The sequence below is a fragment of the Aptenodytes patagonicus genome, chromosome 15 (genome assembly GCF_965638725.1).
Source record: "Aptenodytes patagonicus chromosome 15, bAptPat1.pri.cur, whole genome shotgun sequence".
NCBI classification, from domain to species: Eukaryota; Metazoa; Chordata; class Aves; order Sphenisciformes; family Spheniscidae; genus Aptenodytes; species Aptenodytes patagonicus.
In genome coordinates this window covers 139791-153862 of record NC_134963.1, presented here as the reverse complement: position 1 = coordinate 153862, position 14072 = coordinate 139791, and the positions used below count along the sequence as shown (strand labels likewise).

General features: G+C 41.3%; 1 protein-coding gene across 1 annotated transcript in view; it reads left to right on the top strand.

Annotated features, from left to right (window-relative positions):
- PPIL2 (peptidylprolyl isomerase like 2) overlaps positions 1-14072 on the top strand; it is a 79343-nt gene that overhangs the window by 34714 nt on the left and 30557 nt on the right. Inside the window, exons 11-12 of the mRNA XM_076352730.1 lie at positions 113-188; positions 3297-3403. Coding sequence (XP_076208845.1) covers positions 113-188; positions 3297-3403 — 183 coding nt within the window. The remainder of the gene's footprint in view (positions 1-112; positions 189-3296; positions 3404-14072) is intronic.

Below are 14072 nucleotides of genomic sequence, written 5' to 3'. Positions count from 1 at the left end.
GAAAGTCTGCCTAAGGATGACATTTGTGTGTTTCTAGTGCTTATATAGTATCTTTAGTAGATAAATTCTAAGATCTAATGTCTTCTTCTCTTGCTTTTTCCTCTGCAAACAGGCTCACTATTCCACTGGAGCAGTAAGTGCTTCCTTCACCTCCACTGCAATGGTGCCTGAAACTACCCACGAAGCAGGTACCAGAACTACCTAGCTACAAGCTGTTTATTTACTTTCCAGTTTTAAAGTGTGCTCCCTAGCACACATACATTTATGAGGACCGAAGGAATGCATTGATAATTGGTCAGTAATGATGCCATGGAAATGTATTCCCTGAGCAGATATATCCTTACTTTCCAGTGAGCTCATTCTGAAAATAATGGAGCAATTATGAATTAGCTTCGGCTTTGAATGGCAGTTACTTATGTTGAACTGAAATTAATGAGGTATTTTCAATGCCCAGGGACCACAAAATGGGATATCCACTTATGTAAGTTAGGAATGAAGTATGATCTCTCCTCAAATAGCATACAAAATCTTTACCACCTTTTTGGCCTAACCCAGTATTGGTTAGAATGACAGCAAATTTTGTGGTGATAACTTTTTATTTACTGCTTTTCAAGGTTACGCAAAAATGCGTTTTAGTACAACAAAGTTTTCCTTTCATTCTCCAGCCTAAACACAAATGTATAGAATTTATTTAATTTGAATATTGATTAAATAGCTAGGCAATTAGTATTCCCAGTTGAAGAGAAAGGTCTGACTTTTGGCACTAAAATTTAGAAGTATGTCACACACTTAGGCAAAGACTGAATACATTGCTAAAACTGCATTCACCAAGTTCAGTTCCTTTAATTGGTGGATTACAGTGATTTGCAGGTGAATCTTTGAGTGTTGAAAATATCTGACTAACTGGACATTTTGACAAAATGGAAGTGGAAACATCCTAGATTGATCCTTTGGTTTGACTTTCCAGTAATGTTTCCAGTAATTTAGCTTCATTTGTTACAGAACTGGGTAGGTCTTCATATGTCAGCAGTTTGTGGTTGACTGATGACTACCTGCTTGGCTTCCAAGTTTGACAAGAAACAGTTTGGTTTCAAAGTAACGTTTGTGATTAGTAGACATTACTTGAAAATTATAGTTTGTAATATTGAATGCTTCTGTGACTTAAAAATATAGATGATATTGTTGGCTCTCGAGGAGTTGGTGGTTTTCTATAATGGAAAAAACAGATTAATGTGAGGTTATCATAGATGAATCTACAAGGATGTCGTGAGGTTATGCAGGGAGAAAATTAGAAGGGCCAAAGCCCAACTAGAACTTTATCTGACTACTGCCGTAAAAGACAATAAAAATGTTTCTATAAATACATTAGCAACAAAAGGAGGGCTAAGGAGAATCTCCATCCTTTATTGGATGCGGGGGGAAACAAAGTGACAAAGGATGAGGAAAAGACTGAGATACTTAATGCTTTCTTTGCCTCAGTCTTTAATAGTAAGACCAGTTGTCCTCCGGGTACCCAGCCCCCTGAGCTGGAAGACAGGGATGGGGAGCAGAATGAAGCTCCCATAATCCAAGGGGAAATGGTTAGCAACCTGCTACACCACTTAGACACACACAAGTCTATGGGGCCGGATGGGATCCACCCAAGGGTACTGAGGGAGCTGGCGGGAGTGCTCACCAAGCCACCTTCAATCATTTATCAGCACTCCTGGCTAACCGGGGAGGTCCCAGTTGACTGGAGGTTAGCAAATGTGATGCCCATCTACAAGAAGGGCTGGAAGGAGGATCCAGGGAACTACAGGCCTGTCAGTCTGACCTCGGTGCCGGGGAAGGTTATGGAGCAGATCATCCTGAGTGCCATCACGCGGCACGTACAGGACAACCAGGTGATCAGGCCCAGTCAGCATGGGTTTATGAAAGGCAGGTCCTGCTTGACTAACGTGATCTCCTTCTATGACAAGGTGACCTGCTTAGTGGATGAGGGAAAAGCTGTGGATCTTGTTTACCTAGACTTTAGTAAAGCCTTTGACACTGTTTCCCACAGCATTGTCCTGGAGAAACTGGCTGCTCATGGCTTGGACGGGTGTACTCTTCGCTGGGTAAAAAAATGGCTGGATGGCCAGGCCCAAAGAGTGCTCATGAATGGAGTTCAATCCAGTTGGCGGCCGGTCACAAGTGGTGTTCCCCAGGGCTCAGTTTTGGGGCCAGTTCTGTTTAATATCTTTATCAATGATCTGGACAAGAGGATCGAGTGCACCCTCAGTCAGTTTGCAGACGACACCAAGTTGGGCAGGAGCATTGATCTGCTTGAGGGTAGGAAGGCTCTGCAGAGGGACCTGGACAGGCTGGATCGATGGGCCCAGACCAATTGTATGAGGTTCAACAAGGCCAAGTGCCAGGTCCTGCACTTGGGTCACAACAACCCCATGCAATGCTACGGGCTTGGCGAAGAGCGGCTGGAAAGCTGCCTGTCAGAAAAGGACCTGGGGGTGTTGGTCGACAGCCGGCTGAATATGAGCCAGCAGTGTGCCCAGGTGGCCAAGAAGACCAACGGCATCCTGGCCTGTATCAGAAATGGTGTGGCCAGCAGGAGTAGGGAAGTGATTGTGCCCCTGTACTCGGCACTGGTGAGGCCGCACCTCGAATACTGTGTTCAGTTTTGGGCTCCTCACTACAATACAGACATTGAGGTGCTGGAGCGTGTCCAGAGAAGGGCAACGAGGCTGGTGAGGGGTCTGGAGAACAAGTCTTATGAGGAGCGGCTGAGGGAACTGGGGTTGTTTAGCCTGGAGAAAAGGAGGCTGAGGGGAGACCTCATTGCTCTCTACAACTACCTGAAAGGAGGTTGTAGTGAGGTGGGTGTCGGTCTCTTCTCCCAAGTAACAAGCGATAGGACGAAAGGAGGTGGCCTCAAGTTGTTCCAGGGGAGGTTTAGGTTGGATATTAGGAAAAATTTCTTCACCGAAAGGGTTGTCAAGCATTGGAAGAGGCTGCCCAGGGAAGCGGTTGAGTCACCCCCCCGAAGGTATTTAAAAGATGTGTAGACGTGGTGCTCAGGGACATGGTTTAGTGGTGGGCTTGGCAGTGCTAGGTTAACGGTTGGACTCGATGATCTTAAAGGTCTTTTCCAACCTAAACGATTCTATGATTCTATGAATTGCAGAGTACAATCCCTGAAGACCCAGTACCCCAGGGGAAGAGGTCAGACAGTAGAATCTAGCAATTTGTTTTCTGATGATTTCTAAAGATCAATGAATAAGCTTCCAGAGAGCTAATTATTGTCTTTTGCTTTGATACAGCTGCTATTGAAGAAGATGTTGTGAGATACAAATACGTGAAGAAGAAGGGCTACGTGCGACTTCACACTAATAAAGGAGACCTAAACTTGGAGCTGCACTGTGATATGGTATTGTGTGCCCCATAAGATGAATCTCTCTAGATAACAAACAGAATAGGAGCTGGCAATGGAAATGTCCAAAGAAAGGAATAGTGTGTAGTTGTAATAGATACAGATAAATAACTAGCCTTCAGTTGTTTTGGTGTGTTTTCATACATACACAAAACTCCGTTGTAAAATGTATATATATTATTTTATATATTATACTACTATACGTATAAATGTTCTCTGTGAGTAGCCCCATACATTTTAGGGGACTACTTAGAACGTGTCGAGGTATATGTTTAGAACTTCAGAGGGTCAGGATTATAGTGACCCAAACAATGACAAGGAAAGTAGAGAGAAAAAAGAAGGAAGAGCACAGAGAAGAGAATAACCCAAGGTTACACAGCAGGTTACTGGCAGAACGAGGAAAAGAACCTCAGTGAAACTGAGAGCAGTCTGTCAACCTGAGTACAAGTAGTTAAGATCCTCAGAAATGGTTAGATTTGCTTCTAAGTCCTGAGCTTATCAGAACAAACCTAAATGAAAACCTTAGAATATGTTTTTTACTTCCTGCTGTCTCAGTTTTTAAGGTTCAGGTTTTCAAACATCTTCCCTTTGCCATTAGGAGGTAGACGTTAATTTTAAAAAACAACGGACTAGAGTTTTTTATAGTCAGTACAGTCTGATTCTGGGGGAAATCTGTGGCTCTTAAAGTAATAAACATGGCAAGACTTGTGATAGACGGATGAGTTGTGGTGACACTGATGTCTCAGATGTCACTGCTTGCTAGTGTGCTGGCTTATTTATTTGTACAACCACATCTATAAAAGGAAAAAAGTTTTCAATGTAAAAAGCCCAAACCTTCTGTTGTTTACTGAGATTTTTATCTCAGGAGTTTATAGGCCTGAAGGTAGATGTTTTAGGAAGCTGAAGGATGTGAATAGGGGTTTAAATGGTAAAACTTCTGCTTGTTGTGACCCTCATAGAATTTAAGGACAGTGGTGCTGGCTAGGAGCTGGGGTGCCTGGTGTGAAATCCAGAGATGCACTGGAAGAATGCATCCTTTTTTTGCTTGGGAGAAAGAAAAAGGAGCAAACAGAACAAGCCTGCTAGCTTTCCCTTCTCTTCCTTTCTCTCGCACAAGTAAGGAGCAAGATGCGTGTAAACATCTCGAGCTGATCTATGGAAACAGTATGAGAACCTCCACAGCAGCATATCATGCTAGTAATTCTGTAGGTCCCTGTCATTCCTACATGTGTTTTCCATGCTCTTAAATAGTAACACTATGTAATAAGGCAAAAAGCAGAGGATGTTAGTACAGCAATATTTGGGGGAAGCAGCAGGATGAGCAGATTGCATTGAATCATTTGTTTTGCCATATGTTCTCAAACTGGCTCCTGGCTAATGCAGGCTGACTGCAGCTATTCTTACCAGTGTGGGTTTTTTGGCCACATGTGTGACCAGTGTCACTCAGTCCTGAGGACCCAGTCTCTATTGCCCATTATGAACTTCCTGTATGATATCCATTGTGTTTCCTTTTTTTCCAGATGAATCCCTATTTATCTTCCTTTCACACACACTGCTTCCTCATGTACACATTGGAAGTGTGCTCTGTTTTACACAACCAGACCTGCTAGAACACTGGCCTCTAGCCATGTGTTTTTTTCATTTCTTTGTGTCGATTACATCTGTGTGAATTAAGCAAACCTTTGGCACTGCACAGGGGAGAAATATATATTTAGAATAAGTAGGAAAAACTTGCTGCTTTAAGGAGGTTTTTACAACATCCACTTTAGGTCATCAGCCTAGGTCTCTTAAATCAGTTCTTCCGGGAGGCGCCTGTTTTTCTCCCTTTACTATATAAGGAGTTTGTGCTTCTAACTTTGGTTTTCCTGAATCACACTGAGGTTAGGCACATAAGATAGCTCAGTGCAGATAGCGCAAACATCTTACAAACATACAACACATATATAGGTCACAAACATATACACAGATCAGCTACAGTGGATCTGTTGAGATTGCAAAGACAGACATAGAAAATGGGGAAATGCCAAAATCAAGCCTTTCTAAACACATCCAGTTCACCCTGCTTGTGAATATGCATGGTAATAGTCTTAATTAATCATATGCTGAGTTTTTTATCAGCTCTCCTGGCTTATTCAGTGCACAAGCTGAACCAGTTCTGGGAGCTCTTTGGAACTGCGTAGTGAAATGGTTTATATGCAGGATTTGGTTTTCCTGCAGAAGTGTAGAATGTGGGTAAGGTCCTTGAATGCAGTCAGGGGGAACTGGAGTGTATCATAATGCTCGCCCAAATTAATGTTGCACAGGCTTTTTGGTGCCTGACTTTTCAGCCTTCATGATTTTTTAACGTAGTTGTCATGGGTAGTACCCCAGCTTTTCAGAAGAAATGGAGAAACAAATTTCAGCCCAAAGCACTATATTGATACACACTGAGATCACCAGCAGATTTGGGACCCCTGGATTCAACACACAGATCTGTGCTACTTGAGTGAATGAGAGAGACAGTAGCAGTATTAGGTTGTCATTGCTGTGTCAAAGCAATGACACATTTTCAGCCGAAATAGTGTGATTTGGGGAATTCATACATCTACTCTGTCAAGCAGTGCAACTGCAGGAGCAAGTATGTGATTTATAAGTCATATTACAGTGGTGCTTAGCTTCTCTTTTTAAAGACTGAACACTGCCTGACTGGTTGTTGACTTGACCTGACCACAGGCTCCTTCTTTTAATTGCTGAGCAATATCCTGTGCTCTGGTTATTATGGAAGCCACCCTAGCAGTGGTTGTATTTGCACGGTACTGCAAATAAATGATTGTGAAATGCTTTAGGAAGCTTGAGGATGAAGTTGTGATATAAATATGACAAATGAATACCTGTGTCCGGAGGTAGGACTTGCAACATTCAAATTACATTTTAAAATAGTCTTACAGGTTAGATTTCAATATACACTTTGAGGTGAAGTCTTCTTGCTGAAATAGAGAACAGCAAGCGACATACTTGCTGTCATAGAGTGTATGTCTACTGAATCTTCAAATGTCTTTTCATGCCTATGGGCTGCCTGCTTAAGCAAAATATTCTTGCAGTTGTGCTCTCAGCAGTCTGCACTGCTTCTGAAGTCTACCCAATATCATCTTTGCCTTCAGTACCCCCTTGGGTTCTTACTCCCTCTCCCTTTACAGCTCTTCTGTCTCCTGTTCTTTCTTTGCCCTGTTTTTTGTGAGCTATCTGGCAGTATGGTTTGTTTGGAGTTCAGTCTATATGTAAGTGTGGAAACTTTTGTTTAAAAGTAAAACTAGTGATCTTCATACACTAGCACATTAAGGTGCCAATCAAGAATATTGATAGTGATGAGATTCTTCCTAGCACCAAAAACCTAATCAAGAAATGTTTTGTATTGATCCAGGGGAGGAAATCAGTGCTGCAGTGTGATTGAAGTCATCAGTTACTTTGTGACAGAATTCAGAAAGAAAGCATGAAATAGGGCTAGAATCCAGATATTTTCTGTGTTTGAAATCACTTGTTCAGAGCACCAGAAAACTTAGGTTCCAGAAAGATGATGTGTGGTGTAAGTCATTGACCTGAGAAAAGGCAATAAAGACTTTGGAAGATAAGCTGGATTTTCTTCCACCCTTCTGAATTTGTGCCTCAAATGAGCAAAGGTACACTACTGTTGTCTCTTTGCATCATGGTGGGGTGTGTAGTGCTCTTTGTTGCCATTTGTTTTTCTCCCAGTCGTCTTATTCAGATACAGTATGTTCCTACTGATGGGGACTAATCATATGGCCATTTGTTAGGGACATTTTCCAGGAAGCCGAGTTCAGCTGGGCATAAGCAACATTTGTTGTATATACTAATTGGAAACAAATTTACAAAAATTCTACTTGCCGGAAGTAACTCTGGTGAGTACAGAAGATTTAATAGCATCCAGCAAGTGTTATTCTTTCAGCTCTAGTCTTATGCATTGCCAAACAAATAAATTATGAAAAAATAACTGATGAAAGGCAATGAATGTCCCTGGATTTCTTGTATTTTATTTACTGTGATTTTTCTAATCTCCTCAAGTTCTTTTAGCTGCTTTAATCAGGATGCTGCTGGGAACAACTGTCTATCTCATCTGTGTGTATTCTGCTGTGTTAGTGACTATAGTGATGCAGTTACACCTTGCAGGTGGTGGAGCAGCCTCTTAAGGCAGGGTGGAGGCTTTACCCTGTGCAAAAAGTCAAATTGAGTTGGGTTTGGAAACAGAAAAGCAGTGTGGTATAATGGATAGAGTGGAGAACTAGGAGCTGGTAAACCCTGAATTCTGTGCCTTTGCCATGGAGTTGCTGCATGATGTGGCTATGTCATTTAGTTATGGATTTTTTTTAAATCAGTGGCATCCCATTTTTTATTTCACAATGAGCAATAAATACGGGCATAATTTTGAATTCCCAGGCAACAACATGTATCATAGATGCCTGATTGCTGGAGTTAGGCTACACAAATAACCTAGGCTGCCTGTTGGAATCAGCAGCCCTGCATAAGACTAGATAGAGTAGCAGACTCCTAGTCTCTGCACCTGTGAAAGGGAGTAAAAATTCCTGCTTTTGCCTCTAGGTTGCTTTGAGGCTTTCTTGTTTAGTGCTTGTACTTTTTTATTTTCATTGTGCTATGGAAATATATATATATATAAAAATTTAACACTCCAGAAGACCCTGTCAAAATGATGAACAGGAGGTTTGGTGTATTATCTCCCTTCTCTCCTTTGTGAGTTCTCCTCATACAAGTGGTCACTGTGCGGTAATGATCTGGTGGTTAAACACATGCCAATAGTGGTAATTGAATATTAATCTGTAACTGCCAATGCAGTTTTTGTAAATTCGCCTGCCTCTGTCAGGTTTAATACTTTAAGGTTTAAGGGCAAGTTGGCATAACAAAGAAGAATGTGAGATGGATTTCAAAGCTCCATCCAGCACTCCACAAATGGTTTTTGAGGTTTTAGGACCTGGCAAACTCTGCTTAACGGTGATGTCTTGGCATAACTATCTGAAGAAGCCATTATTCTACAAACACTGATGTTTTAATCTTTTGAGGCCCTCTGACCTGTTAAATATACCTGTTGTCTACAAATGTGTAATCCAGCCCCTGGTCTTTGAAATCATCTCTCCTTTTGTGTGAGGGACTGTTCTGAAGATCAGAAGCCTGTAAACTTCTTATCCATTTCCAGTGGGAAAGAAGTGAGTTGCTGAAAAAATCCTTTGACCTCCTGGCATGACGAGGTTCCCCGTTCTTCCTGAATCTCTCATTTTCTTTCCGATTTAAACATCCATTCTACTCACTTTCTGTCAGCGTCATTGTGGCACTGTCCAGCAAATAACTGGCTGATGTTTTACCAGTGTCTTGTTCACTCACTAATACGGTTGTAGGGATGAAGTACAGTGGTCTTGGCATGGTTGTAAATTAAGTATTTAATATTTTTTTCATCAAAGTAGGTCATTGTAAGAAGAGCTGCAGCTTTCAACTTTGAAAGTTCTTGTCAATAGAAACTAAAAACAAACAAACAAAACTGTCCTTTTCCAGTAGGAGAACAGCTGGATAAAAATGTTTGTTGTTCCTGGTGTGTTTTTATCTCTAAGTGCTACAGTAGCAGACAGATCTATTGCTCTTCTTTGTGGTTGGGAGTGAAATGGCTCTGTGCAGCCATATTGATTAACAGGTTGTTGCTCTTCAGTGACTAGAAGCTAATATTTAAAATGTTTTTAACTTTGGGGGCGTAACACCCATACTTGAGAAAGAAGAAACATTTTCATGCAAGACGTTAGTAGGAAATGCTTTATCTGGATGCTGCCATCATGCACATGTCCTCAGTGCTGTTTTAGAGCAGTGAAGGGGCAGTGGGAGTCCCCGCTGTCCCCTGCTGCCCATGCTTGAATGGGACATTCATTGTGGGGTTAAGGAAGATGCTCAGCCACCTCCCTGTGAACGTCTCCCTGCACCACAGAGCTTGCTGCCCTTGGCTGTCTCTGCACAGTTTCCTGGCAGCCTTTGGCCTTGGGTAATTGGTGGGAAGACATTTTGCACATTTGGACCTTTCTACCTCCCCAGCCCCCCTGACAAGCTGGATCTGGGGAGGGAGTCAATTGTTATTGGATTGTGTCGCTTGTTTTTTGACATTTGACAGTGCAGGCATCCCATACCAGCTGCGTCTGCCACTTAGTGATCCCAAACCCAAGGATGAGGTGGGCAGTTTGGAGTTACACAGCTGCTGCTCTTCATCATCCTCTGACATGTTTCTTGTTTGTACCTTGGCTCCTCTCATGAGAGCGGGGTGACCTTGGGAGGCTGACAGCTACCAGAGCTTCGCTGTCTAGTGTGGAAGTGCTTACAGGTTGCATCTTCTGAAAAGGTGGAGTTTATGTGCCAGCTGCAGACTGACAACATGCCAAGGAGCCGCCGTGGGACCTGCAATACTCCAACTTTTACAGCTGTTGGAGGTTACTCAAACAATTAAAGTTGTGCTCTCATTTAGACTGTACCTAGTGGTGCTATGTCGTGCTTGCCAGCCTCATCCTCATCAGCACCCAGCCCTGCACCACACTGTCTGACAAGCTCCTCAACACTTGTGTGACTGACAAATTTGAGAGGGGGGGAGAGGATTGTTTTATTTTCTACCACTGCAATAAATAAAAGTTAGAGGAAAAGTAATGACTGCAGCTAGGGATGACGACTCTGCCTCTGGAGAGCTAGTAGTTAACATTGACAAATTAGATGAGTGAATTAGATGTCTTGTTTAACTTGAGTTGTGCTCAGCTAAACTGATTGATTGTCCCTGTATTTGCAAAAAAATGAAAAATAAAACTGGAGCATGTCATTTTTTTATTGGCATCTTGTCTAAGCTGAGCATCTTGCTTAGACTTCGAAAAAGTTTTTGGTAGCATCATTAATGTCAGTACTGTGGAAGATAAGCCTTTGAAAAGTAAAATTTAGCTATCTGCTGGAATCTTTGCTAAATAGCTGATTAAATTATAGCGGGTTTCTAATGAGAATGCAATAATTCTGCTCTTTGTTCTAAGCAAACTTTGAGGCTTTGAGGTAGCAAAATAGGCAAATGTTTGCTATCAAGTCAGCAATCTATTACCTGAAGCTTGCTTGTTCTGATTCTTTTTAATATCAGTAAGAGTCTGGCCAAGTGTTTTACCCCACAATGCCCTGCTGCTTTCATCTCTCCCAGTGGTCTCTCACTGGAACTGTGCCTTTCTGATCATAGATCACAAATTGACCTGAGCATGTTTGTTCACTGTATGACTAGATTGAGAATGGTGTCCCTTACATGAATTGTGTCTTTTTTGAACTGAACCACCCTAGGCAGCTGTTGTTTGCCACCACAACCAGTCACTGCCTCAACCCCTCTTGCACGTAGGGGAACTGTTAGCAGGAAAGGGGAGCTGGCAGGGGATGATGTTTGGGTCTATAATAAATGTTTCTCCAGCAGAAAATGTCATGGGCTTCCCGCAGTGAAATTCTCTCTGTGCTTTCACAGTGGGCTTTGTGGAGTTTTGGATTTTCTTGTCCCTCTTGCTCTGAAACAAATGGAGTGTGCTCCTAGTCCATTGGTGCAAAGTGAAGCAGGGTAGCTTAAATTGCCTTTCAGTATAGTATTAAGCATTAAAACGCACTAGAAACATTATATGTTCGGTTTCATTCCATGACTTAGTGGAGGGAACAGACACTTGCACCTGATAGATGGTGATTCCTGAAACTGCTCCATTACAGTTGCCTCTAACTAAGCCCTAAATAAAGCCAAGCTTTTCTTAGGGCGAGTTCTTTCCTGTGGGGTGGGTAGGCTACGAGGATTGCAGATTGAAAGGGATGGGGAGAACTGAGTTTAAACCTTACCAAATCACCTCTTTATGGGCTCACGCATTAGAAGAGATGCTAGAATGAACAATTACAAGAGTGAAAACGCTCTATGTAAAAAAAAAAAAAAAAGTATGTAAATAGACTAAAGCAAAACAAAATCCACCTTGCATTTTAAAGGAGATCTATATTAAAAAAATGGCAGGCTTCGTTTGAAGCTTTAGAAATTTCCATCACTAGTTCATGCCTCTTAGTAGCGTGATTCTGGCATTTGTGTGATAAGATGAAAGCTGTAGAATGCAATTTGAATTTGTGAGGAACAAGCTTTTCATTATTTCAGATTATTTCTGCTTTGAAACATAGGGTTAATGAGCATATATCAAGGCTCTGTAGTTTAGTGCAACTACTACAGTTCATCCAATTTAGAGAGACAAAAAGAAATAAAAGGGAAGTGGAATTAGCACAAGGAAATTATACAGATATGTGAATGACAGCTTCTGAATGCTTAGTGTGAAATTTCTCTTCAAGGTTCGTGCAGATCCTCAAGGGATGGAGCATTTTGAAATGATTAGCTCTTCACATAGTAAAGCCTTATTCCTCGCAGTCATGGCAACGACTCAGAAGCTCCTCTCTTTTCCCATCTCCCATACGTTGGCAACAGGAGTGCTGCAGGTTTTTAATCTGCTTCTGGTTGGCTCTTCAGCTGCCCAATACAAATTCTGAGTTAAGGTAACTTTTACAAATGTAATGACCCATTTTAACTGATAAGAAAGGAGAGCTGCAAACTGAGAAAGCAGATAGTGACCTGGCTTGGTTAGTCTTACCCCTCAGGTCTGGGGATGAGCAAGAGAGATTAATTTTGCCTGGTTTGGAGCCACCCTTGCTGGTAAAAAGGAAACTGAAATTGGCTCCGTTGATACTTAAAGGGGGAACCAGATAAAATCTGCTTTTCTTCTAAGAACTTTATAGTAAGGACTCAGGGGTTTTTTTCCGTTTTGCCTTTTTTTTAATTTTATATTCCTTTCTTTAGTGTTTTCCCAGTATCCATGATTTCACAGTCAGCCTCTTGTCACTGTTGTGTTTGCATGGTCATAGTAGCAATCTCTCTTCAATTCTGAAATTTCTCCAGGCCTAGTAACTAGTAGAGTGCTGGTATTTCCATGTAGAATTACCTACTAAGTGTGTTAGCTAAATGGAGATTTAAAAATAGTTAGAAAACCATTGGGCTGTTTCCCCATTAAATATACATATCTGTGAGCCAAGCAAAGCATTTGTGTCATCTTTTGGGATAAGTATTCTTCTGGATTCCTGTCTCAAACTGTTTATTAAAATTTTACCACTTGTCTTGGGTGTGAATTTTCAACAGTTGAAAGACAGTTATCTGGCATCTACAAAATAAATGGGGAGCATACTTGGAGCAGGAGACTCATTTTGGTATAAGTTTTGGGGTTTTTTCTTACTGTTTGTCATTTGGAGAGAGAAGTGTCTTTAAGTTGAAGGACATTATACAGAAGCACTGCGTTCACTTATGTGGTCCCAACTTGACTGAAGAAAAGGAGGATTTCTCAGGGCTGTCCTACCACACTCTTCGGAGAGAAGGGCCCTCCACAATTTTTAAATTTGACTTCTTAGGACTATCACTGCATCCTTCTCAGAAGATACTGCAGTAGATTTAAAACATAACCTTTTTTCTGTCGGTGGCTTTCAGATCAACAGGTTAACAAATTAAGGTGGCATTTTTCCCTTGGCTTTCTTACATGTATGTCTAAGTCATAGTCAGCAGATTAAAATAATTTAAATCATTTCTTGCTTAATGTAAAAGTAAGAGTGAAAAGTTAGCTGCTGCTGTTGAGGTCATTTGAGACAAGAACAGCCAGAAGTACAAAGAGAGCCTGGGGTCCATTGTCAATAATGAGGCAACAAGAAACCAGCATTGCCTCCTACACTTCTGCATTTCCAGGTGCCTTGACCATCCCTTCCTCCTTCAGAAATGGTGTGAGACAAGTGGTGTGGAGGAATTTTCTGAAGAAGTAGACAGTTTTGCATTCCAAGACTGCCAGTCTGACATCTTCCACAAGATCTTGCACTCAAATAACAAAGTCAGGTTTGTTTATATGTATTTCTCATCAGTCTTTGTAGTTTGGAACAAAGACTTCAAAGACTGGCTATGTTTGAATGGTCAATGCAGAATGTAACTTCATTACTTAGGATCTACACCTTCCCCATAAACCTCAAGCCTTTTTCTCCTGCTTTGGACAGGATGCTGCTTAAAAAAGTCCCTGAAATGTGCTTGGCAGTGTGAGATTTGGCAAGAACATTAATTGCTTTGAATAAATCAGATAATCTGAGCCAGATATTCTAGATGAACTACATGACTGAAACTGGGGTTTATTACCACTTGAATGCAAACCTTTTTATGTGTGTCTACTAAAAAGCACTGTAAAAGGTAATAGTAATGTTGCTAAGGAACTGTTTACCTGCCAAATATATCTGTATGATGCATGAGGTGACCATGGGAACCAATTTGGTGGCAATTATTTAAAGAAAACCTTGCAGTGAAATTATTATTGCATGTATACTAACTATTTCTGCAGTTGCATTTGAAAAGCTTGTTTCTGGGAAAAGATATAATAACTAGAATTCCATTTAGAGAGAAGGGTCAGCATAGGTCCTACACAAAAAATACATTACTAGAGCAAGGTTTTTTTGATGTATATTTTACAAATGTTGTTTTGAAAATAAACAGGAAATCTGCTTTGAGTTATCAACGTTGTGCAAATTTAAAATGGTTTGGTATGTATTCCTAGGGGACTCAGTCTTTCGCCTGATTTCA